The sequence below is a fragment of the Lepidochelys olivacea genome (assembly GCF_965140295.1).
Source record: "Lepidochelys olivacea isolate rLepOli2 genome assembly, chromosome: 1".
In the NCBI taxonomy this organism is placed as follows: Eukaryota; Metazoa; Chordata; order Testudines; family Cheloniidae; genus Lepidochelys; species Lepidochelys olivacea.
In genome coordinates, this window is record NC_140411.1 from 60,998,915 (window position 1) to 61,024,701 (window position 25,787).

Genomic DNA, 25,787 nt, shown 5'->3' on the forward strand with positions numbered 1-25,787 from the left:
AGCACTAGAAACTTCACAGGCTTGTTTGATATTCAGTGTGCATAGTCTCAAAGACATTGGGAACATTTTTAAAATTCTCACAGTAAATCTGTGCATCACTTCTCATTTTTAACATCCATACAGAAGACAAGTTTAAACTAGTTCCTCCTCCCCTTCCCCAAGGAAGGGCATTATCAGTTATTTGTAGGAACCGCTTTGTATTATTCAGGTTTCCACTGCTTTCTAGATAAATGTGGGTTACATATTTCTGATAAGCTGGATGCAGGACATGTCATGTGGCTCTCTCTCTCACAACTTAATATTAGAATAAACAACTAAAATATTTCAGTCAGACTGCCAATTACTACAGTTATTTTACTACCACCCAGAGCTGTTCAACATCAGACAGAGTTAAAGGATTTCAGGAGCTAGTTTTAGTTCTTGGGCACCACGCCAAAAATAACCTTTTCCATTCACTAAGAAGCTAAATGTACAAAGAGCTGGAAAGGAGAGAAGGTATAGTAGAGCACTTTTTTCCAAAATATTGCTTCTTTGAAGTTCACATTCTCATTCAGAGAATATCTGATTTTTAATCAGTCACCAATCTAGACAATGACCCTTTCACAGACTGCACATTTCTGAATCCTACCTTCATGTTTTTTTCTCTGCATTTTAATGAAATGTTCCAGCTGTTTCCAGTGTTTCATGTTTTTGTCTCTGCGCAGCATTAGTGCAAAAATATTTACATGAAGTGGCACCCATGCCCTAAAACAGCAATGAAATCTTCAGAGATTTTAGCTTTATAAGTACCGAACGCACGCGCACACACACACACACACACACACACACAAAAGAAAACTTTAGATAAAATACCACTCCACCCATTCTTACAGACGCTTGAACACGTCTTGATCTAATTGTTAAAATAGAAAACTGGGAGTCATAGGTGGGTTCTCTTCTCAACTTTTCCCATTTATTCGCTCTGGGATCTAGCTCAAGTTACTCAACCTCTTTGTGCCTCCATTTCTTATCTGTAAAAACAGGAATAGTAATACTTTTTACCTATGTAAAACAAATCTTCAGCTGAAATTTGCAAGATATTAGTACAGTAACTCCTCGCTTAACATTATGTTCCTGAAAAATGCCACTTTAAACAAAATGACGTTAAGCAAATCTAATTTCCGCATAAGAATTCATGTAAATATGGGGGGTAAATACAGGTCCTGTGGTGAGAATAAAGAAGGTGTTGGGAGGCGGCCATGGGGAAGTAGCCCAGGGAGTTGGAGCTGTCATGCAGCTGTTACAGGAGCCACTGTAGACAGCTGCAATCCACAGGGCCCTGAGCTGGAACCCGGAGTAGAGGGCGGGCCCGGGTTCCCCCCAAACCTCTCAACTCCCTACTTGACACCAGAGGAGTTGAACTGGACTGTGGCTTCCACCAGAGGGGAAGGTCTCTAGCCTGTTCCTCGATCCACTAGGTGGATCAGCAGAGACTGTGGGGATTGTTCTTCTTCCTTTCCCCTGCTGGCCAGTGATGAGGCTAACTGAGTGAATGGCAGATTTGAGCCACGAAAGTGGCCAAACTGAGGGCTGCCGTGAACCTCTGAGGTGAGAAAATCCTCCAATAAGCGCAGGACCCACCAAGGCAGAGGAGGAACTTTGTCACAATACACATACGCACAGAGTATAAGTTTTAAACAAACAATTTAATACTGTACACAGCAATGATGATTGTGAAGCTTGGATGAGGAAGAAGTCAGAGGGTGGAAGTGGGTGGGATATTTCCCAAGGAATGCCTTACTGCTAAATGATGAACTAGCACTTGGCTGAGCCCTAAAGGGTTAACGCATTGCTGTTAATGTAGCCTCACACTCTACAAGGCAGCACAAATGGAGGAAAGGGATACAGCATGGCAGACACAGACACAGACACAGACACACACCATGCGTGAGAGAGAGAGAGAGATGCACAATGTCCCTTTAAGTACACTGACCCAACTAAGTACATTGCCTTTTTAAGTAGATCAGCAAGTTCAGACACTAGCTGCTGCCAGCAAGCTCCCTCCATCCTGAGCCCTGTCATGTCCCCTCCGTCCGTCCCCCGCACCGCTCTATGGAGATGGGGTAAGCAGGGAGGACGGAGACACCCTAACATTAGCCCCCCTCTTTTCCTCACCTCCCCCCCCCACACAGCAAGCAGGAGGCTCGGGGAGCAGCTCCAAGGCAGAGGGCAGGAGCAGCACACAGCAGTGGGCAGAGGGACAGCTGAACTGCCCAGCAATTGATAGCCTGCTGGGCAGCTGCCGCACAGGGAACTTAGGGGAGGGGAGTGTTGATGGGTGGCTGCCGGTCCACCCTGGTTCCAAGCCCCCACCAGCTAGCTCCAACAGGCTGCTCTTTCTGCAGGCAGTGGACAAAGGCGGCAGCTGCCAAACAACGTTATAAGGGAGCATTGTGCAACTTTAAACGAGCATGTTCTCTAATTGATCAGCAACATAACAAAACAACGTTAAACAGAAGGACTTTAAGTGAGGAGTTACTGTATTAGTAGTATGTACAGAACAAGGTCTTGTCTACTAAAGCTCAGGATTAGCTTCTTAAAATAGCTAGTTATGTTAATATAAAATAGTTATGTGAAGGTTTTGACTTTGAGCAAAAGCCAAGAAATTCAAAGGTAAGTCTTCTTCATACAACTATATAAATCATACAACTGAGACTAGAATTTCTGAAAAAAGAAAAGGAGTACTAGTGGCACCTTAGAGACTAACCAATTTATTTGAGCATAAGCTTTCGTGAGCTACAGCTCACTTCGTCGGATGTAAACTGGTTAGTCTCTAAGGTGCCACTAGTACTCCTTTTCTTTTTGCGAATACAGACTAACACGGCTGCTACTCTGAAACCTAGAATTTCTGAGAGTCTCATGTGTATGTGCTGTTACATACCAGTAAAGTTTGCAATATTAAGACATAAAATAGTACTTTAAAAATAGAGTGGCTGCCTTACCTCCATATTCACTTATTTTAACATCAGTTTAAGTCAGAACCTTTTTAATTTAACACAATATTACTCAATTTCCTTTTCAAATCAACAGGTCTGGATAACTTATAACCAAGAGTTTTAAAAGAAGTGGACAAGGAGCTCTCTGGACTGCTCCTGTTCATTTTTAATAAGTCTGGTGAAAGTGGTGAAATTATAAAGGACAGGAAGAAAGCTGATGTTGTGCCAATATTGAAAAAAGGTAAATGGGATGGCCAAAATAACTATAAGCCTGTTGGCCTTAAAGGCAGCAAACACATGGCAACAACTCAGCTTTTTCTCAGGATTATAGCTGGAGTTCAATCCCAGAATCCTGTGAAGGCCTTAACTTCACCTACTAACCAACATTTTAAAAAGTTGCCATATCATCACTGATATTTTAACCTGAGATAGCTAGCACACCTTTTTTTGCAGTGTAGACACACCCTAAGAAACTAGAACAATATAATGTCAACCTGGAAAACTCTAAATGGACTCAAAACTGGCCACTGGGTCTCAAAATTTAATTGTAAACAGGGAATCTATATCAGGCAGACATGTTTCTAGTGGGCTTCTTTTAGAAACATAGCCCATCTTAGACCCAAGTGAACTAGTTTTTAACTGAGTTTTGATATTAGCATGAGCAATAGGCCCAATGCACATAACAAAAAAGAATGAACTTATGAGAAAGAAGGATTATTTGTGTTAAACTTGAAGTGACCCTTTCGAATACCAGTGTAATTTTATTTAAGGTTTGGGAAATAATCGGCATGAATCAGATACCACCAACCTGGCTGACTTAAGGTACCTTCTCTACACACACACATACACATCATAAAAAGCTTTTTATGTCTACTTTAAGATGAGATTTGATGTGGAGCTGTCAAGTGGTGCCCTTACCATAGAACACTTGATGATTACCTGTTCTGTTACCTTCTTATGTTCTTAAGAGAGGGAAACAATGGCACCTTCAACATATTAAAATGACCACTTACAAATATTTGCATTCGTTTCTGTTAGCTTAATGACTACAATTATTTCAAAGCAAAATTGGATTTCTTTGCGACCTCAAAGCATCACAACAATAACATAAAAGGAAAACAAAATATATTAATACACGTATACAGGTATAATTTAAATGTAATAGCGCTGGTAACATTTCTAGTCAACATCTTCATCTTGTTCAACATCATGATCTCTATCAAGAATGTGTGGGTTACCACAGTCGTAATTGCCTTAGCATGTGCACAGTTCTGTGCAGGGAAGATTATTCTGACTACAGACAGTTGATTGTGCAGTGACCCCGACTGGCACAGTCACAAATAAGGTGTTGCGGAAGCTCAGATGCCATTGGGCCCTTGAACAATACAGGATGTAGTTCATCATCCATATTTTTCCATCCATGTGGCAATTGTGACCCAATATCTGGTTTGCCTATGTGGGAGGACATCCAAACATTTGTTTGCCAAGATACTCTTTTGGCATGTTCTTCAAAACTGTCCTCACATGGTGGGAGTTTGGCCAGTGACTTGTCCTTTTTGATGGCTAGACTGAGGTGCAAGCAATTCAGGTCTCTGTGGGTCTCCTTTTTCTTCCCTCTCTCTTGTCAGACACTACTGCTACCAACTTCCTTGCTGCAGAAATTGCAGCTTGCCCAGCACACTCTCCCAATTTGATCTGCAATACAAGCTGCATATACATCAGAATCCACAAAAAGGTCAAGCAATCTTGCATCTCCCCAAAATTTCCCAAAACATGCAATAAAACAGCACGGGCTGTGAAAACCACCCAGGCAAATCACACTGGTATAAATTTCATTTAGGAGAATCCATTTCACTTGCTGAGCAACAGCAAACAGCTGCTGATCCAAGATCTGAACCGCATGCTGCTGTCCTAGAGCTATTCCTATTTCCTTATTTCAGCATTGTGATATAGACTGCGGCCATGTCAGCTGGTTGGCATCCACAATAGGTGCATATGCAACTGCTGTCTAGGTGCTCTTCTCTGTTGCAAGTTTGCGGTTTAAACCAGTCCAAAATGGAATCACTTTAGTGTGAACATCATCAATGTAATTTGGTATTGGCAGGACATCACGAGACAATAGTCTTAAAAGACACCAGGAGAGATCTCAGACAGGGTCCATTTGTAAGCAACAAGGGTTTATATTTTCAAGTTCTTTTTCACAGCAACTCCATTCTGGATATGTTCTAGGTTTTTCAAATGCTGCACACTGCATAAATGACTCTGATTGCCCCTCGAAAATAAGTGACTTTTCTTTCCCGCACTTCAGTGATATTTCTTGTGATGCTGGACTATCTGCAGACTATTCCTAAAATACTTCTCTAGCCATTGAATGGAAGGTCTCTATGTTGCTTTCTATGTTATTTCCTTCATGGATGAGATTTCCACCAGCACAAAGTGGTACAATTCCATTTGGAATGAACATATGTCCCTGGAGTCTTTCTACTTTAGTTTTTGCAGCACCAGTGATGAATCACCTCATCTCATCATAATTGATGCAGAATCCATGAAGGTGTAGTATGTCAATTAAATTGTGAGACCCAAACTCAGGGTGCAACTGTGCAGCCAGACTTATGTGCAGTGGTGTCATAATTTTGGAACTGTTCAATAGTGTGCACTCCACAATTGTCAAGCACCTTATACGACTGTCTTCTGAAGTACGATATTCATTGTTGGCTGAATTATAAGCCTCTTTACCAACCAAAGGACAAACTCCTGCACAAACAGGGGCACAAAAATAGCTGACCTCTGCAAATTACTATCACCTGACTTTGAAGGGAATGGAATTGCAGAACCATAGTATTTTTCTAATCTTGCCTGTAATTTGCTACTGGAGCAGCTTGCAGTTTCTACATCTGAGGGAAGATGGACTAACTTTTTAGCAGCTAGGACTGGAGAAGAGCCTTCTTGTTATAGATAAGATCACTGTCTCTCTCTTCAATCAGCTGATAAAATGCAATGTCATAAGGTGACTATTGCTGCAGTATAACCAGATGGTTTTGCTTTAAGATTAGTTTTAATCAAGTAGAAAGAATGGCATGTTGAGTGATAAACTGCATCCTTAGCAATCAAGTATTCGACAGATATTCTGCACCAAATGTCATCTCCTTTTTGAAGTGCTTCCTCCCTTAGATAGGTTGCTCTCTCAAATGTTTCTCTTTTATGATGTTTGTTGTCTTTCTTGTGTGTTGTTCTCAAGCAAACAATGCAACAGATCCAATCACCAAAGGATATACTTGCTCTGGTGATTATAGAAGCAGGTGAACATGACACTGTCTGATCAGATTTAGTCTGTTTTCTTTCCCGTGTTCAATTCAACTTTGACGTGCCAAATTCAGCTGGCTTGTGAATTTTCTGAAAGCAGCTTCTGTAATAACTGGTAGCACATAGATTCATAGATATTAAGGTCAGAAGGGACCATTATAATCATCTAGTCTGACCTCCTGCACAAGGCAGGCCACAGAATCTCACCCACCCACTCCTGCGAAAAACCTCTCACCTATGTCTGAGCTATTGAAGTCCTCAAATCGTGGTTTAAAGACTTCAAGGAGCAGAGAATCCTCCAGCAAGTGACCCGGGCCCCATGCTACAGAGGAAGGCGAAAAACCTCCAGGGCCTCTTCCAATCTGCCCTGGAAGAAAATTCCTTTCCGACCCCAAATATGGCCATCAGCTAAACCCTGAGCATGTGGGCAAGATTCACCAGCCAGATACCCAGGAAAGAATTCTCTGTAGTAACTCAGATCCCACCCCATCTAGCATCCCATCACAGGCCATTGGGCCTATTTACCATGAATAGTTAAAGATCAATTAATTGCCAAAATCATGTTATCCCATCGCCTCCATAAACTTATCAAGTCAGATAGGTTTTTTGCCCCCACTGCTTCCCTTGGAAGGCTATTCCAAAACTTCTCTCCTCTGATGGTTAGAAACCTTCGTCTAATTTCATCTAACCTAAAAAACTCAGCCAGTAGTCTTCCATACAATTAATCTCTCCTGGCTTCTGCTGCCAGAATCACCGAATTCTGTTCAGCACTGGTAGCTTTTGGTAGTTTTGCATTCTTTTGATTTTCTTGACAAGTAACACATTTTCCAAATTTGTGGCAAGTCCTGTTCTTTCAAGTACGTTTTAAGGGGCTTGTGTCCTCGAAGTCTTCATACACTGTAACTTCTCTGTAGAGGTAAAATTCCCAAAGTACATTGTTAGCATTACCACCACCACCGTTTTTCATTTTGTACAAGTACACAGATTTGTACTACAGAAGATATAAATTAGATCTATGTTAGCATCAGAACTGACATTTTTGTATAAGCATCACTAAACTAAAAAGCTAATTTCTATAATATTTCAAAGGCTTGTACTGCATGAACAGGCAATTGCAAATTAAAACATTCTACCAGGCAGATCAGGTGCAACGTCATATGTACAAAAGCTTACAAATAGAGAAGCATTACATTAGGAATTTATATATGCATTTATGTCTACCCACTATGCTCTACAAATTGTGGGCACACAATCTACCTCTACTAGTCCACAACCTTCAGTGAGAGATGGGTCTGGACAGCAAGTTTCAACTGAAAAATGTAGAAAACTATAATAATCGCTTGTGAGATACTTTGACAATTAAGAATATATTATTTGAAAACATTTAATGTTAGTATCTTGAAAAATATTGGTATTTGCCATTTAGATTATATGCTAAACAGCTTCATTTCTAAAAAAGCTTGCCCAGGCAAAACCAATAAAAATCTTAATACATGTCATTTGATCATTCTGACCAGTAAACACCACAGTGCTGAAATTAACTAAACAATAAAAACTAAAGTCAGTCATACTGCAGTGTTTCTGGAACTATGCAAAAAGTGACACTCATTTTGGGTACTATTGTTTCACAACTACAGGCATACAGCACCTCCTGACACCTCCAAATCATACTTCATCTAAACATATATAAAATCTTTCAAGTGATAGATGATCTGGGTGTGTGTAGGGTGGGTACAGTAAACTCATAAAATATGGTCCTTTTTTCAGAACTGTCGCACACCTATTAAGAAAACTGGTTAACTGGGCACTAGGTGCAGTAAATAATTGGTTAGAAAATGCTTAGCCCAGTAGTTGAGAAAAAATATAAGATAAGGAGGAAAACTGATGAAAGCAGACTGCAGCCCTAAATTGCTTCAGCTGATTTTAACTAAGGTCCAATAACTAGCACTGATATCACTTGTTTGTTATAGTGTATAAAAGACAAGGTTTTCTGGGAGTTCTTTGTCAGAACTTTTCCTTATCCCTCTGGAGCTTTTCCTTACCCTTCACACCATAATGGGATGTCTCCCAGGCCTAATCTGATTGTAAGTATTCAGAAAATGCTTATAATTATATTGTTGCTAAGACAGAGAATATAAGGGTATATATGCTTATATTAATATTCTACATGTAACCAATACCAAGTGACCTTCAGACTAATAAACGAATGCTTGTGTGAAAACTGAGTCAGGGAAATCCTTAATGAGTTTATTAGGAAAATTATGTCCAACACTCCTATATGGATCAGTTCCTGGTCCTATGCTAGTTAATATTTTTATCAACGATCTGGAAGAAAACAAAATCATTACTGACAAAATTTGCAGATGACACAAAGACTGAGTGAGTGGTAAATAATGAAGAGATGTGGTCACCAATTCAGAGCCATCTGGATCAGCTGGTTATGCTGGGAACAAGCAAACATGCATTTCAATATGACCAAATGTAAAGTCATACATCTGTGAACGAAGAATATAAGCAATACTTAAAGGATGGGGGACTATCCTCAGAAGCAGAACTCTAAAAAAAAATTGGGGGGGGGGCGGTCGTGGAGGATAATCGGTTGAAGAGGAGCTCCAGGGTGTGACACTGAAGCTAAAAGAAATAATACAATTCTTGGATGTTTAGCCAGGGGAATATCAGCAGGAGTAGAGGTGTTTATGACCTCTATATTTGGCAGAAGTGCAACTTCTACAGGAATAATGTATCCAGTTCTGGTGTCCACAATTAAAGAACGATGTTGAAAAATTGGGAGAGGGTTCAGAAAAGGATTGGGGAAAATGCCTTATAGTAGTGAGTTTCAAGGAACTTGATCTATTAGTTTATCAGAGAGAAGGTTACGGTTAAGGGTATTTGATCAGTCTATAAGTTCCTATATGGGAAGTGGAAATTTGATAATGGAGGGCTCCTCAGTCAAACAGACAAAGGCATAACAATATCCAATTGCTGGAAAATTAAGCTAGAAAAATTCAGACTAGAAATAAGGCATACATTTTGAATAGTGTGAGTAACTAACTACTGGAAGAATTTACCCAGCATGATTGTGGATTCTCCATCACTGGAAATGTTTTAATCAAGACTGGATACCGTTGTAAGAGATACGCTCTAGTTCAACCACAGGTATTGGACTTGAAGCAGGAATTAAATCAGGAAAGTCCTACAGTTTGTGGTAAGCAGGAAGTTATACTAGATGATCACAACCGGTCTCTTTTGGCCTTTAAATCTATGAATTTTTATTATGCTGTTGCTCTTTTCTTTTACTTTAAATATGAAGGTCAGCTTTTTTATTTGCTGTATTATTTTGGTGTAAGGGAACCAGATTTACAGAAGTTCAACTGGACCTAATTGCATTCTCAGAAATACATGCTGAATTTAAAATAAAGGCACCACAAAGCATTACTAATAATCACTGACAACATGAGGTACTTTATTTACCTTATACTTCTTCTCTATCTATTTTTCTGCCTAACAACTATTTCCATGATTTCTACATCTTGAATTTTGGTTGATTTTTCAGTTACCTATCCTCACAATATCTTCCCTTGTCAAAACACATCAGTTCCATTTTAACATTTTCACAAGTTGGTGTTTAAATGGTACTTAATAATGTACTAGTAAATGCTTTATATTGTAGAATTTGAAATATGACAAAGTCAATAGTGTGATACCTCAAGTTAAATTGTACTTTAGTACATTAGAATTAGTAACTGTACATTAGAAGAGGAGAAAAAACTAGCCAAGTTTTAGAAATTTCCAAAAATTATCTTTTATTGGACCAACTGCTGTTTGTGAAAGGGACAAGCTTTTGAGCTACACCAGAGCTCTTCTTTAAGTCTGGGATAGGTACTCAGAGTGTCATAGTTAAATTCACGGTGGAGCAGATTGTTAAGAAGCATGGCTACAGCACTGCAAAAAAAAATTATCTGAAATAGCTTTACTACCTAAAATAATGTCACTATTCTAACATCAGCCATCTCAAAAGTGTTGTAGTCCCAGCACTGCATTAGTACAATGCCTCTGATTCTAGTCTTTATGGTTAACAAAAGAAACAACCGGAAATTAAACCTGTTACCAGTCCAGAATGCCTATTACCAGCCCTGCACTTCAAACCATGTAATTCTGAGGCTTGGAGAGTTTTAAAGCCAACTGTATAAAAATTGCGTAAAAGTCTGAAATATTATTAGGTATTTTGAGAGGGATGGATTAGTGAGCAGAATGCAGGTGCTATCATTTATCTCAAAGATACCACCACAACATAAGTTACACAAAACTCTGCCACAAGCAAGTGGATTCATATATTTCAATGCCTTCATCTACTGAAAAGTAAAAAAAAAACAAAGTTAATTTCCAATTAGTTAACCTATTAATTCAAGTATTACTCTTAGTTTTTCAACACTGACAACAAGCTCAGCATTGTAAAGAACATATTTTCAGACCAAGAGATCCGTAAGTCAGTGACCTCCAGGCTTGATTACTGCATCTCGTATCTAGAAATGAAACCATATGCCCTGAGAAAACTACAACTGATATAAAAGACAGCAGCTTGTCCACTTAGTAAGACAAATTACTGTGTATTCGGCTGTCTGCTCTACCTCCCCGCTGCGAGGAGTTCAAGTTCTCTGTCCTGACATTCAAAGCCCAGCATGGGATCATGCGTAGCTACCTCAGATCACAGTTCCCTCAGGCTCAGGACCTCCCATAACAGCTGTGCTCCACTGAAACTGTCAGCAGACTTGTGATCATGAGAGTCAGAATTTTTCACAGGTTTCAGAGTAGCAGCCGTGTTAGTCTGTATTCACAAAAAGAAAAGGAGTACTTGTGGCACCTCAGAGACTAACAAATTTATTTGAGCTTAAGCTTTCGATGAAGTGAGCTGTAGCTCACGAAAGCTTATGCTCAAATAAAAGAATTTTCACAGGCATTGCTAAGTAGGAAACTCACTTTCTCCAGATCCAGGAATGACTACAGACCTCATCACATTCACAAATATATGCAATTCTCATCTTATTTGGCGCTCTCTCTCAGTAAAGTCTTCATACACAAGTATAAAAATAATCTTAATATTTCTCCTACAGCCTGGGATGGAAGGAACAAAGATTGTTACTGTTATTTCTATTTTTAAATATGTTGAGATGTTCATACACTATAGTGATCAGTACCATACAAGGAGAGAAAGAAAAAGGCATGCTGGCCAACAAGTCAGCCTGAGAATAAACAAGACCACCACATAGGGTAGAAACACAGTCAATACACAAGACTTCCCAAAAGGGTACGTTTACTCACAACCATAGCAGGAAGGAACTATTCTTTGAGATGATACTGTGTTAAGACTGTGAGGAATTCCTTAAAACATATTCAACAAACCTCTTTGATATGAGTGAATAAACTTTGATGGGTTTGCTACACCCCAAAGTCTAATTGGGAGGCATTGTGGTCCAGTGGACTGCAGCTGGAACCAGGAGACTTGGATCTATTTCTGTCTCTGCCACTGACCTATTCTGTGAATCTGGGCAAGTCCTTTCTCTCTATGTGCTTCCCTATATGCTAAAAGGAGATAAAGATACATGGGGCTAGATTTAGAAGAGTATTTAGGTGCCTAACGATGCAGATGGGCAACTAGTGGAATTTTCAAAAGTGCCACAGACATTTAGGAGTTTAAATCCTATTGACTTTCAATGGGAGTTAGGTGCCAAATTTATTTGGGCACTTGTAAATGTCACTCGGTGCCTATCACCTTGGTAAGTCTGGCCCTTGCCCTCCTTTACAAAACAAAGCACTTTAAGGTTTAAAAATGAAAAGCACTGAAGGAACCAAGTCTTATTCCTCCCTAACACTCCAAATTTCAAGTCTCAAATTTAAATAAAAATTATATCAAGATTTGTTTCACCACAGGCCTTACAATATTTTGGGACCCATGGACGATGGCCTGGCACCCACATTCCCAATCCCTGAAGGAGGAGCCACATGTAACCAACAAACTAGGACGACAACTCAAACTGACTAGAACTCAGCTTGTTAACTGCAAGATCAACACTGTCGCTGAGAGGTAAGATGTTTAACTCTACTCAATAAATTCTAACTACTCTACTCTCAAGACTTCAATACTGCTAACTGAACCTAGCTTTTAAGTACTGATTTTTTTAAATTTTGTTTTCAATGTCAAAAAACTTTCTTTATTTGAGCTAACTGGCTTATTTGGTACTAATGGACTGTAATGCAGTTTACAAACCCCACATTAGGCCAGAAAGGATTAGAAGACCATATTGGGTGCAGGTAGCCCTGCCCTTCCAGCCCTGAAGAGGCTGCTCCAACCAGAGGGGTTGAAAAGGGAGCAACCCAACTTAGCAGGGAAGAAAGACAGACCTACCCTGAAGGCTCCTGCCAAAGGCGCTGGAGAAGCCTTCCTGAGGGAACAGGTCTATATGCTGAGCCCTGTTGGAGCTGATAGCTTGGTTTCTTTTAACTTATTTGGGACCTTATAAGGAAAACAGTGGTAGGAAATGGCTTGGTTTCTTTTAACTTATTTGGGACCTTATAAGGAAAACAGTGGTAGGAAATGGCCCAGGGAAGGTAACTTGGAGGACCCTCTCTCCCCTGAGGCCAAATGCTGCTGATCCTCATAGGGCCTGGGCTCCCCCATCACTGCCCCCATTACTCAGTGGATGCTAACCACTAGGCCTCTGAGCCCATCAATGACCCTATTGACATGGATATTTATAAAAGAAGCCTAAACTCTGACCTTTGAGGAGGCAGGAATGGGGATTGGACAATCAAAGGTGTGGACACAGGGACTAGTCTCCCAAAAAGTGAGCAAAAAAACTGGCTGCGGTCAGCGAGAGTACAGTTAGGAACAGAGGTGGCATCAGCATCTTGTGCCATTCCATCCTTTCATGTGGTCATGCTACTACATACAAGACCAGCCTTAGGGTTTTGGGAAGAGAATAATTTGCATTTTTACAAATATCAGTAATACCATCAGCTTTCTCTCCTGCGTGGAAAGAGAAATCCAGCTTCTTGTGCTGGCTTTAATGTATACTTGTCAACATTTTAAAATTAGAAGTGGACATGCCTGCACATAAATGCATTATTCACCTGTTAATTTTGTGTTATTTTCTCTGTCTCCAGTGTTGGACTACCTAAGCCTAAATAGCCAACAATATTAACATAACTTAACTGCTCAAAATCTCACCCTCTTTCTTCTAATTTAGAGATGTAAGATTTCTCTCAGAATATAAAATTCAACTAGTCAAACTTACTTAGGTCTCTTCTTGCTTATTTACTTCTTCCAATTCTTTATTCTCTTTTCTCGTCTTCCATTCTATCCATCTTCATGAATTTTCTGTCATTACTCTCTAATGCTGTTTTCTTTGAAAAGCTGGTTTTCATTCATACTCATAACTATTCTCTCTGTTCAGGCCCACATTATGTTGCCTCATTTCCTTTCTTCCTCTTATTCTGTATCTTGCACTTCCACAAATTTTCATTTCACTCTCTCACACTTGGTCCTTCCTGTGTTCTACTGTCTCTCCATCTCCTCATCTTCCTCTCATTCTAATATTTAGCACTTAACAGCACTCTATAAGCACTGATTAATTAATAGTCACATCATCACTGTGAGGATATTAACTATTATTGTCCTCGTTTTACATATGGGAAAAAAATTGACCACAAAGTGATCTGGAGTCTTTCCCAAAAGAGGAAGTAACATGGTCACAAAGGCTAGCTGTCGGAGAATGTAAGAGGGACTTGCACAGGTTTTAGAGGAAAAAAAAAAATCTGTGACAAGCTTTAAACATTAGCCATCAGCTTGTACCACAAAATATTCAAGGCTCAGTAACAAAAAGGTCAAATAGGTACTTTTTAAAAAGGATTTGTTTAGCCTTGACATTTATGGGGTCCCAAAACCTGAAGGGAGGACATCTACTATGGGCCCCAAACGAAAAGGAAAATGACTTCGAAAGGGCTAGGCTGTGATTACTAATCACTAGCAGCCTTTTTACTTCCAAATGGTTCCTTTATACTGAAAGATCTTCTATAAAGGATAGCCCTTCAGAAAAAAGAAACCTTAAGATGTTGATACAGGGCTGTTTAGACTAAAAATAATGTCAAGACATTTCAGTCTAAAATAGCAATATTGTTTTGACAGTTGGGTAAACAATACTGGACTTCCATTTATTTACTTGATTTGATTTTTCCACTTTTTTATACATTTCTGTATTTCCCTTAAGCTTTGGTTTTGATGGCTCTGTAATAATCATAATTTATTTCTCTCAAATTAACTTCCCTCCCCTCATTATTCCAATAAGTTTAGAGTAATATTTATATAAAAGCTACTCTGAGCAAGGTTAAAAGGCCTTAAATAAACATAAGAAACCTTCAGTAAAAGGATTAAATGTCAAACATCTAGGCACAAGAGAAAATCACAGATGCGCTATCAGTATTATGATTAATTCCTGAAATGCTCAAATCATTCTTATTTTGGTTTTATACAGAATTTGATTTTTTTTTAATATTATCTTGTGGTGGATTATAATTTGCCATATACTCTTATAATTTGGTTAAATTACAGTAATTTTGTTGAATGAAGCTTTTTGTGCAAAGCCCAATTTATTCATTTTATTCAGCGTCCATTCAAGGCAATAATTATGTTCTCTCTGGATGAATGGAGCAGAGTGGGCATTGGGAAAGGGAAGGAAGTCAGAGAGGAAGTAAATAGGACCTGTCAAATAGTCATACTCTTTTTTTTCCCCCCCCCCCATAACTTATTCAACAAAAATCTTAGAGAAACCTGGTTTGGGAAAATGAGTTTTTATTTGGATTGTCTGATTGTTTACTCCTCCCCGAAACAACCTATATCCATCTTAAATGGAGTTGACTGAACATCTACTGATCTAATTAGCAAAATTACCAGAAACACAGCATTGTGAAGAGCAACTAGGATAGCAAAGGGTTGGAGGAAATTAATCAGAATAAATTAAAATAATTAAATGTGTATAGTTTTTATAAAAAGAAGCTGTGGGAAATCTGAATTTGTGGGCAAACATTTTTAATTAATGGATAATAACTGAAACCAGTTTCAACATAAGAAAAAAATTAAATGGTCAGTTCATCTAAGGAGGGGAGCTAACTTCTAAGAAGAGTTACAAAAAGTACTACAAATTATTGTGGTTTAACAAGCACCATCTTGGACTAAATTCAAATGAAAAGCAATGTAGAACTTGTTAAGCCTTAACGTATTTAAAATTTATAATAAAAAACCATCAAAAATACATTTTTCAGATTCTGTAGAAAGAATCCTCAGAGCCAAACTTTTATATGTCATATTTCAATCAAAAGTGCTCATTAAAAGCTAAATAAAAAACACCTGAAATCGATCTCCTAGGGAGCAGAGGGTGAGTGTGAGCAGCCCCAGTCATCGTAAGAGAATATGGAAAGCAAAGTCACATACATTCCCACTTGTAACTTAGTTATTTGAAGATGGTTTCAAACTAATGGTTTTGCCTGGGCAGCATTGCACAGGAATAACCATTTTAAAAACATGGTATTGAGACCTGCTGATTTACAGAGAATTTTAAGCAACTTAAAAAAAAATCATGTTTCCACCTGTTCCAAATTAGCCAAGTAACTATGTTTAAATAGTTTTGTACCTTTTTTAAATGGTTTTGTTAACCAATTTAAAAAAGCAAGTCCCACGTCCTGCATTTCTTTACTCACACAAGTAATCCTATTCATGTGTGCAATCCTTACACTGAAATCAATGGGATCATATAGGTATTAGTTACACAAGAAAAGGTTTGCTGGATCAGTCTCCAGAAATATAGTCAAGACTCACAAAAAGAGGTTACAGTAACTGACAGACACAGCCATGGTTGCACATCTAAAGTAACTTTTCTTTTTATAAACTAATATGCTTCTAGCTTTCCCAGTGGTTGTGTGGAATATAATTACACACTCACTCTAGAAGTATATGATTAGTGTGCCACTGTCTTTTGCATAATCCAGTCTGTAATACAAGTGATAAGAATAGCATTTATTATTTTTGAAACTGCTTGTGCAATGCAGCCACACTGATGTGGTTTAGAAAAATCTAACCAGAAACTTTATATAAAAAAAGACTTTGCTATGCCCTAAGTCTTTTTGTAATAGACATCCCTTAATACTTCACATCCAATAAAGAACTTGAAAATTCAGTTTACTGACTCATTCAGTTCTTAAGCAGAAAAATTCCCAAATGAATAACAGTGTATTAAAAAATTTTAAATTGTTTAGACCTTTTTAATAGTTTTCAAATGAACAACACTTTTAGACATTTCAAAAATACATCCTATTTAGTATCCTTAGTTCCACTGTCCTTCATATTAATATTGCACATTTATACCAGATTCTCATTCATACCTGGAGTCTAGTCCTACTGCAGTGAGAGTTGACTTTATTGGGAGTTTTGACATTGACTTTAGTAGGAGCAGGTAATGCCCATAATGAGTAAAGGTAGCTTTGAAATATTGCTTTAAAGAGCTCTCTGCAATAGGACTTTATCTACTAAAACAAGTTTAGAGTGATAAAAAACCAACTTTAAGTCATTTTTAAAGATATATAAACTTCAAGACCAATCTTCATATAAAAATGTTACGTAATTAGAATACTTCATACTGGTTATGATTTTTTGTTAGATGCCGCAGGTGTCAGAAACCCTGTAAATTAAATCCATGCATTTACAAGCATTTTAAAAAAGGAGTATTAAAGGAATACTGCCAACTAGTTAGCCCTCAGAAGTTCATTTTATCTAGTAGACTTGGGTTTTTTTGCACAAGACTGCTTTAAAGTTAAATTTTCATGTTTGATTTAAAATGAGAAGTGGGTTTTTGATTTGAGCATTACCCCAAACGCTTATAACCCAAACATTGCACTGGTGAAGGGTAGTTAGGAAGTGAAAATGACTAGTCTATTTTCATTATCCAATTTGAGTGACAAGCAAGTAGTAAACAAAAGGAAAAACAAACCCAAAATTTTCCAGTTCTAGTAGTCTGGGTTGTTTAACTACATAAATAAGGATATTAGTTTCTTTAAATATGATTTTTAACCAAAATATGTACCTTTAAGAAAACACTTGAGGGTATTTTACTCTTTATGTATGATATTTCATCTAGTAACCTCATTTACTTAAGGAAACGTAGTACAATAAAGTTGACCATAAGCAACCTCAATCTTTGCATAACTTCTTTACTAACATTAAACAATAAAAACTTAGTAAAGATACATGCACGTGACACAGATGGTTTATATACTTCCATTCTGCAAAGACATTTTTCAGCACCATTTTCAGCCAAAACATTTGAATAAATTTTACTAATACTCTGTGCCCAAACTGCATCCAAAGGATGTCATGAAAAATGATCTGTATTTTGTATTTTCTATCTTGGCCATAAGCTTCCAAAAATATAGGAAGCAATTTGAGTTCTTTATACAGTCCTACATTTTGCTGAAGAAAAACATACATGATCAAATTTGAACTTAAGAAATATTTTGCTTTAGGCTATTTACATTAGCCACACTTTGCAGCTTATATTTCGTTATATCTGGCTAAAACACGGGGAGCATGTTCAGGAACCACCCTTGAGAATCTTTTATTATAAAGTACCTGCAGTTTCAGATTTTGCTGAAAACTTATGTTAAGAAATGTGCAACTGAGAAATCTGTGACCCCAGGAAGATGCTGCCAGGGTGCAGACAAGGTTTTACTTCTTTGCAAGTCCCCTATTACTCACATCTCTGAGCTTAAAGTTCCTGTCTCCCTGTGCTATGAAGTTTAAAACGAGCACCAAAGTTGAAGTACTCCAGAAAGAAAGTCAAAGTGATTATCTGCCAAAAGGTAAAAGTAAAATTTAATAAGTACGACTTAACTGCTGCAAAAAGAGCATTGTATTTACATAATGTAAATGTAAGGAGGGGTGAGACAAAAATTACTGTCACAAAAATGTCCTGTAAGAGTTAGATGACCTGGCCATACATATCCTCCAACTGTTCATATGTTCTGCTTTTGTAAAGCAAATAGTGAAACAACTGACTGCCCCTCCAGAAATATCAACCCATGACATAACTCACAAAACAGGCTGTTCACTTTAACAGGTTACAACATGCTGTTAAGATGATATGCAGATACTTTAATTTTTTTAAAATACATAACTCCCCAAAAAAGGATCAGGTTACAAAGACTTATCATAAAGAGCAAACTCTGCTTTTTCAAAATCAAGATACAGACTGCTTCTGCAGACTCCATGTAGATCAAGCAAAACCAGGATGAAAATCCCCTTCCATGTTGTGTTTTCTGCAAACACATTACCTAGTTAAAGTGTTACAAGAGTACATACCCACACTGCAGCACATAAAAAGCTTCAAACCAGTATGTTCAAATGAAAAAAATATATATATATATATTTTTTTACAAACTTCAACTAAATAATTTTTTTTTAGGAAGAGTAAGCCTATGGCAAACATGAACATATGCATGTAATACCCGTAACAGTGTACATTAAATGCTGTATACATCGCATGTAAACATTTGTGCATTCATGCACACACACGATACATATACAAATATTACAAGTATGTGTGGTCAATACACAAGTGATTTCACAATACCTAATTAACTCATTGCTACCCAAAGATCAATAGCTTAATAGGATTTAAATAAAGATCAGAAATTTACAAGGCTAGATATATTTGAAAAAAAATGAGGGTTGGGTTTTGTTTTATGCTGTGAACGGGAAGGATGTAAACCCCAATGCTTCAAAGGACAGCTGAACACTAACTCCTCTACAAACAGGTTATCTTCTACTGTCAATGACAAAATACTAGAGTGGATGGACCATTGGTCTGATCCAGCATGATAATTAATATATGTATAAATTTCCTTTTATATATTTCATCTACTCCATAGGTACAACTCGCTTGAAGCACTGAAACTAATCATTCTGAGAACCAGTCACCAGCAGCAGCCACCACAGACAAAGCTAAGGAACTATTAAAGGTGAAACCTGGTCTGGGTCTAAAAAAGGTACATACTCCTTCTTCATGAAAAATATTATAGTGCCTGTTCTCTGCAGGAGAGGTAGAAGTGTATGTGATCCCAACGTGTGGATACAATACTGGGTGGTTATGTGGGCTTCAAGAGGTACAGGTGTATGTGTCCTTGTGTGTATGAGTGGGTAAGTATGCAGGTGATGTACATAACCCCAAACGTGTGTAGGTACAGACTGATCCGCTCTAAACCAGCACTCCCTGGTCTGGCAACATCTGTGGTCCGGCATAGGTACCGACTCAGTGGGTGCTCCAGGGCTGGAGCACCCACGGGGAAAAATGACTGGGTGCGGAGCATTCACGGTCGCCAAGCTCCCTCCTTCTCACACACCAGCGGCCCTGTACTTACCAACTCCTCCTCCTCCATCCCAGCCCTTCTGGAGCACCGCAAACACCTGATTCACAGCATGTAAGCTCCGGGTGGGAGGGGGAAGACCTGGGGCCGGTGGCTGTGACCCCGGGCAGGCATCAAAGCCCTCGGGTGGGGAGCCATGCTGGGTGCAAAGCCTGGGGGTGCTGCCTATGGAGACCCGTGCCAATGGAGACCCACTGGCACCCTACTTCCTGTGCCTATGGAGACCTGCCCACACCCTACATTGATCTCCCATAGTTCAGAAAATTCCCTGGTTCAGCACCAGTCAGGTCGCAAGGGTGCCGGACTAGAGAGGTTCAACCTGTATTTACGTCCCCCAGCAGCAGGAGTCTATGTGGGTGGGTAGTCACCCACTCCCCACCAGCTGCAGCACCACTACACAACCAACTTCACTGGGCATATGCAAGAGTGTGAATAGGTAGCCCAAATGTATGGGGGGGCAGGGATATGAAGGGTTTGTGGAATATATCCCCATACTAAGAGATGAATTACTGGTTTGCATAGAGGCTATGTGGAGGAAATGGGTATAAGCCCCCGTGTGGGTTGTGGATGTATGACTACCCTCTGGGGTAGTGCATGGCGTGGGGGGGCCTGCCCCCTGGGTGGATGGCTGTCAAGGGACTGGAGGTGCATGTAGGGGTGGGTACATGCAGAGAGTGGGTTGCAGCTGTCCCCAGGGGGGGCATGCAGGAGGTACCTGTCCTAGAAGGGTGCATGGGGGGAGACCTCAGTAGGTATGAGGAATGCAGGTGGCACATGGGGGGGTGCCCGTCCCCGGGGGGGGGAGTGAGGGGTGCCCGTCCCCGGGCGGAGTGGGGGGTACACGCCGGGAGAAGGAGGAGTGAGGGGTGCCCGTCCCCGGGGGGGGGGAAGTGAGGGGTGCCCGCCCCCGGGCGGAGTGGGGGGTACACGCGGGGGGTGCCTGGGGGGATGCCCGCCCCCGGCTCACCTGCCCGCACGGTGTCGGAGAGGTCGTGGCCGGGCGCGCCCCGCGGGAACTCCTTCAGCTTCCTGGCGCTCAGGCTGAGCCCCCCGGAGTGCGCCGCCTCCTCCAGCGCCCGCTCCAGCGCGCGGCTCAGCGGCAGGTTGTAGCCGAGCGAGCCGCCGCCCCCGCCGAGGTGCTGGGGGTGCAGCGCCCCGGCCGCCGCCAGGCCAGCGGGGAAAGCCGGAGACTCGCCTCCCAGCGTCGCCATCTTCCCGGCCTGGCCGCGGCTCGCTGGGCGCGCGGGGGCCGCTGGGGACCGGGACCGGCCCGCGGTGCTGCCGGGGCGGCAGGGGGCCGGCAGGGCGCAGCACGGCGCGGAGGCAGCGGCCGGGACGAGGGCTCCTTCTCCGCTTGCCAGGCGGCGCCGGCCCAGCGCGCATGTCCCGCCGGCTGCCCCCGCCTCCGGGCCCGGCTCAGGCAGCGCCGCGGCGGCCCAGCGCCACCTGCCGGCCGCAGCCCGGCGAGCCTGCTCCGAGAGCCCGCAGCGCGGCCCGCCTGCCGACCTCCCCCATGGCGTCCTGCCCGCCTCAGGAAGCGCCCCCTCATTAAGCCCCGCGTTACATGGAAACCCGCTCCTGTGACTCGTCTGAGCGCCGGTGTTCAGCGCAGCCCGGGCGGGGAGCTGCCTCCAAAGCGGCTTCTCTGCACCCCTGTGCAAGCGTTCAGCCCTGTGGCTACCCACCCACCGAAACCGTCAGGCCACCTGCCACCCCTCTGACCTGTGCCTGACAGGCCGTACAGGAGTTGTGCCTAGCACTGGGAGGGTCACTCTGAACAAAGGAGATTTGCGGGCAGGGGTGATCACTTATTTTTTTGTCAAGGTCCAAATTTCTTGGTCAAGGTATTGTCGAGGTCCGGGCTCCAGAGAAAATAATACAAAAACAATAATAATTGTAAGTAAGTAGAAAGAGCTCTCACTCATTCAGAAGCATCTGATGGTCCAGATTTGGCCTACAGTCTGCCTATTGACTCACCCTGATTTAGTGTGTTTCACTAAAGCACAGCAAACATCCTGCTCAGCCGGGGAAGAAACTTGAACATCTCTAAGGGCAAATCTACACTACAAAATTAGGTTTATCTAAGTTATGTCACTGTGCAGTAATTGACTCGCTTTTGCCTGTCCACGCTACACTCCTTGTGCCAGCACTTGCACTGATTTAGCAGTCAATGGAGGGCATTGTGGGAAAGGCAGCAAGTCAATGTAAGCAACGCCATGTCTACATTGACACTGTCGCTCTAACTACATTGCCCTAAGTGCTACGCCTGTCGTGGAAGTGGAGTAATAGAGGCCCAATGCGCACCAAAAAATTGGATCAACCTAGCTACATCACTCAAGAATGTGAAAAATTTCATGCCCTATGCAACATAGCTAAGTCAACTTAATCAACCCCTGCAAACAGTTGGCTGGCAGAATTGTCCACTGCCTCTCACAGATTACTTACTTCAATGCGGGGAAGCCTTCTGGAAATGTAAGAAATATCTATGCCCCAGCAGCACCACTGCAGCACTGTAAGTATGCCATTGTAGGTGCTGTAGCGTAGACGTGCCCAGAATCAAAACAGTTTAAAGCCAGAAGCTGAGACCACCAGATCATCTAGTCTGGCCTCCTGGCAGTCTAAGACCAGGCGGGACCACCTCCTGGGTCAGACCAGCACCACCCAGTATCTGCACACTAATCCTAACAATCAAAATTAGGCCAAAGCGTTACAGCCCACAGAAGACTACACTATTATGTGCCATAGGTAGAGAATGACTCCACAAGGAAAGAATAGCAGTCCATTCCTCCAAAATAAGGAAGACTTAGGTTTGCTTCAGTAAGTAATAGTTACAAAAACATAAATACCAAGTTTGTTAGTTAATAAAACCTAAGCATGAAAAAGCATGGCAGTGATAATCAGTGTGGTTCTCATTGATAACACTTTTCATTCAAGTGACTACACTTAATCTTTTAAAAATGTAGACGTTTATACGATCATCATTGCAGGGGACTGGGGTAACAGCAGCAGCTGTTTAAAAAGGCAGCAGCAGCATGGAGAGGGATGCTATGTACACTAGATAGCTTCTCAAAAGGGAGCACTGAGGAACTTTGAGAACACTATTTTTAGGAAGTGCTTGATGAGAGAGGATTGTGTATGTGGAAGAAGGAATAAAGCCTAAAAGTTGAACTGGCATCTGTGTACAGCAGAAATGGTTCCTCAAAATCAGGGCTGGTTAGGACAAGTTGTTTAGATAAGGCCTCTTTAATGCTCTGAAAGCCATTTTCACACGCCTTTGTCCATATCACCTTTTCTAACCTTCCCTTCTTAGTAAAGTCTGTTAATTGGAGCAACAATGTTGCTAAACCTCTTTACAAATCTCCTATAGTAGTTGGCTAGGCCAATAAAGGATTGGACTTGTTTTGTTGTTTTAGAGACAGGCCAGCTTTTTAAAGTTTCTACTTTTGAGGGTTCAGGGCTAACCAACACGTTGCCCACCCTGTGTCCCAAGTATGACACCTCTGAGACTCCCATCTTACATTTAGAAACCTTAAAAGTTAAGGTTAGCCTCTCAAAGCCTTTGCAACATAATTCCCACATGGTTTATGTGGTCTTGCCAAAAACTGCTGAAGATAGCTAGATCATCTATGTTCGCCCTGGCAAAAGATTCCAAACCCCGTGGGACTTCATTTATAAGCCCCATGAATGTGGCTCCTGAATTTTGCTATTCAAACAGTAAGACTTTGAATTCATACAGGCCAGACTCCACTATGAAAACAGATTTTTCTTGGCAGTCAGTATCAAAGGGAAACTCCCAGTACCCTCAAGTTAAATCCAGGTTTCAGAGTAGCAGCCATGTTAGTCTGTATTTGCAAAAAGAAAAGGCGTACTAGAGGCACCTTAGAGACTAACCAATTTATTTGAGCATAAGCTTTCGTGAGCTACAGCTCACTTCATCGGATGCATTCAGTGGAAAATACAGTGAGGAGATTTATATACACACAGAACATGAAAGAATGGGTGTTATCATACACACTGTAAGGAGAGTGATCACTTAAGATAAGCTATTACCAGCAGGAGAGCCGGGGGGGGGGGGTGGGGGGGGGGCGGGAGAAAACCTTTTGTAGTGATAATCAAGGTGGGCCATTTCCAGCAGTTGACAGGAACGTCCGAGGAGCAGTGGGGGGTGGGAGAAATAAACATGGGGAAATAGTTTTACTTTGTGTAATGACACATCCACTCCCAGTCTCTATTCAAGCCTAAGTTAATTGTATCCAATTTGCAAATTAATTCCAATTCAGCAGTTTCTTGTTGGAGTCTGTTTTTGAAGTTTTTTTGAAGGATTGCGATTTTTAGGTCTGTAATTGAGTGTCCAGGGAGGTTGAAGTGGTCTCCGACTGGTTTTTGAATGTTATAATTCTTGAAGTCTGATTTGTGTCCATTTATTTTTTTGCGTAGAGACTGTCCGGTTTGGCCAATGTACATGGCAGAGGGGCATTGCTGGCAGATCATGGCATATATTACATTGGTAGACGTGCAGGTGAACGAGCCCCTGATGGCGTGGCTAATGTGATTAGGTCCTATGATGATGTCCTTTGAATAGATATGTGGACAGAGTTGGCAATGTGCTTTGTTGCAAGGATAGGTTCCTGGGTTAGTGTTTTTGTTGTGTGGTGTGTGGTTGCTGGTGAGTATTTGCTTCAGGTTGGGGAGCTGTCTGTAGGCAAGGACTGGCCTGTCTCCCAAGATTTGTGAGAGTGATGGGTCGTCCTTCAGGATAGGTTGTACATCCTTGATGATGCGTTGGAGAGGGTTTAATAGCTGGGGGCTGAAGGTGATGGCTACTCCTTTTCTTTTTAAGTTAAATCCAGTGTGCTTATGAACTTCACTACACACACACAAACCCAGTGTATCTAGCAAATCTTCTATTCTGGGCATGGGGTAAGGGTCAGGTTGTGTGATAGCATTCAGCTGCCTATAATCCATGCAAAACCTCATGATTTTGTCCTTTTTGAGTACCATAACAATAAGGGGTGTCCATGGGCTTTTAGATCTAGTAACTGTTCCCATGGATAACATGCGTTCTTCCTTTTCCTCCTCTTGAATCTGCTTTTGCATTTCTCCCTTAGCTCTGTATGCTCTGCTAGGAGCTTGGCGGGGACCTGTGGTTTGAATGGAGTGCATTAGTATGTCATTGTGTTCTGGCTGGTTTGAGAATATTTGCCTGTGGTGCCTCCATGAAGTTAATATCTCATTCTTTTGGGCTGGAGTTAAACCCTCTCCCATTTCAGTGGTTTCCAGCTGCGATTCCTCTCTGCAACCATATCAACAAAAGGCATAGACTAAGTCTCTTCCTCAGCACAGCAAATCATGTTTACAGCTATCTCCCTCTTCTGGTAAGCCTTCAACCTATTAGTATGCGTTATTTGCATATCCTCTTCACATTACATGTAACTTCATTAATTCTCTCCACTACCTCATAAAGTCCATTCCAAATATCTTGCATCTTATTCCTTCTCACAGGATCTAGTGTAAGCACCACATCTCCAATTTCAAATGCTCTTTCCTCAGTATGACTAATAGACAAAGCCTTCTGAGCTTCCTGACTTCTCTCAAGATTCTGCAGAACCAGATCCATCATGTCTTGCAAGCTTTCTTTGCATTGTGACAGATATCACTGGCTCTTCTGTCACCTCAGTCATGAATCAGATATAGGGGTTCACTGACCTGCCTCCAATAAAGTAGCTCAAAGGGAGCAAATCCTGTAGATTCTTGGGGTACACTTCTATATGCACACAAATATGACACCCAGACCTCCCAGTCATTCTGGCACCTGTCGACATACATTTTTAGCATAGCCTTCAATGTTCCATTAAACCTTTTTATCAAACCATGGGTCTCTGGCTGGTAAGGGACAGCTTTTAGGCACTTTACTCCACACATCTCCCATAGCTGCTTAAATACAATCAACATAAAATTGGCACCACAGTCTAACAAATTTCCTTGGGAAAACCCACTATGTTAAAATAGGTTTCAGAGTAACAGCTGTGTTAGTCTGTATTC

The 25,787-nt window shown here is 41.1% G+C and overlaps 1 protein-coding gene across 6 annotated transcripts in view; it reads right to left on the reverse strand.

The window, feature by feature from the left end:
• Window positions 1-21,065, reverse strand: part of LRCH1 (leucine rich repeats and calponin homology domain containing 1) — a 232,464-nt gene extending 211,399 nt beyond the window's left edge. For 3 of the 6 annotated variants that reach the window (XR_014710350.1, XR_014710351.1, XM_084619897.1), the window contains exon 1: window positions 20,713-21,064. Coding sequence is in view for 3 of the 6 variants with exons in the window: in XM_084619897.1 (XP_084476023.1) it covers window positions 20,713-20,956 (244 nt within the window). In the remaining 3 variants the exon portion in view is untranslated. Of the gene's footprint in view, window positions 1-20,712 lie in introns of all 6 variants that reach the window. The other 3 variants (XR_014710349.1, XM_084619898.1, XM_084619899.1) reach the window with 3 other exon arrangements.
• Between the last annotated feature and the right edge of the window lie 4,722 nt (window positions 21,066-25,787).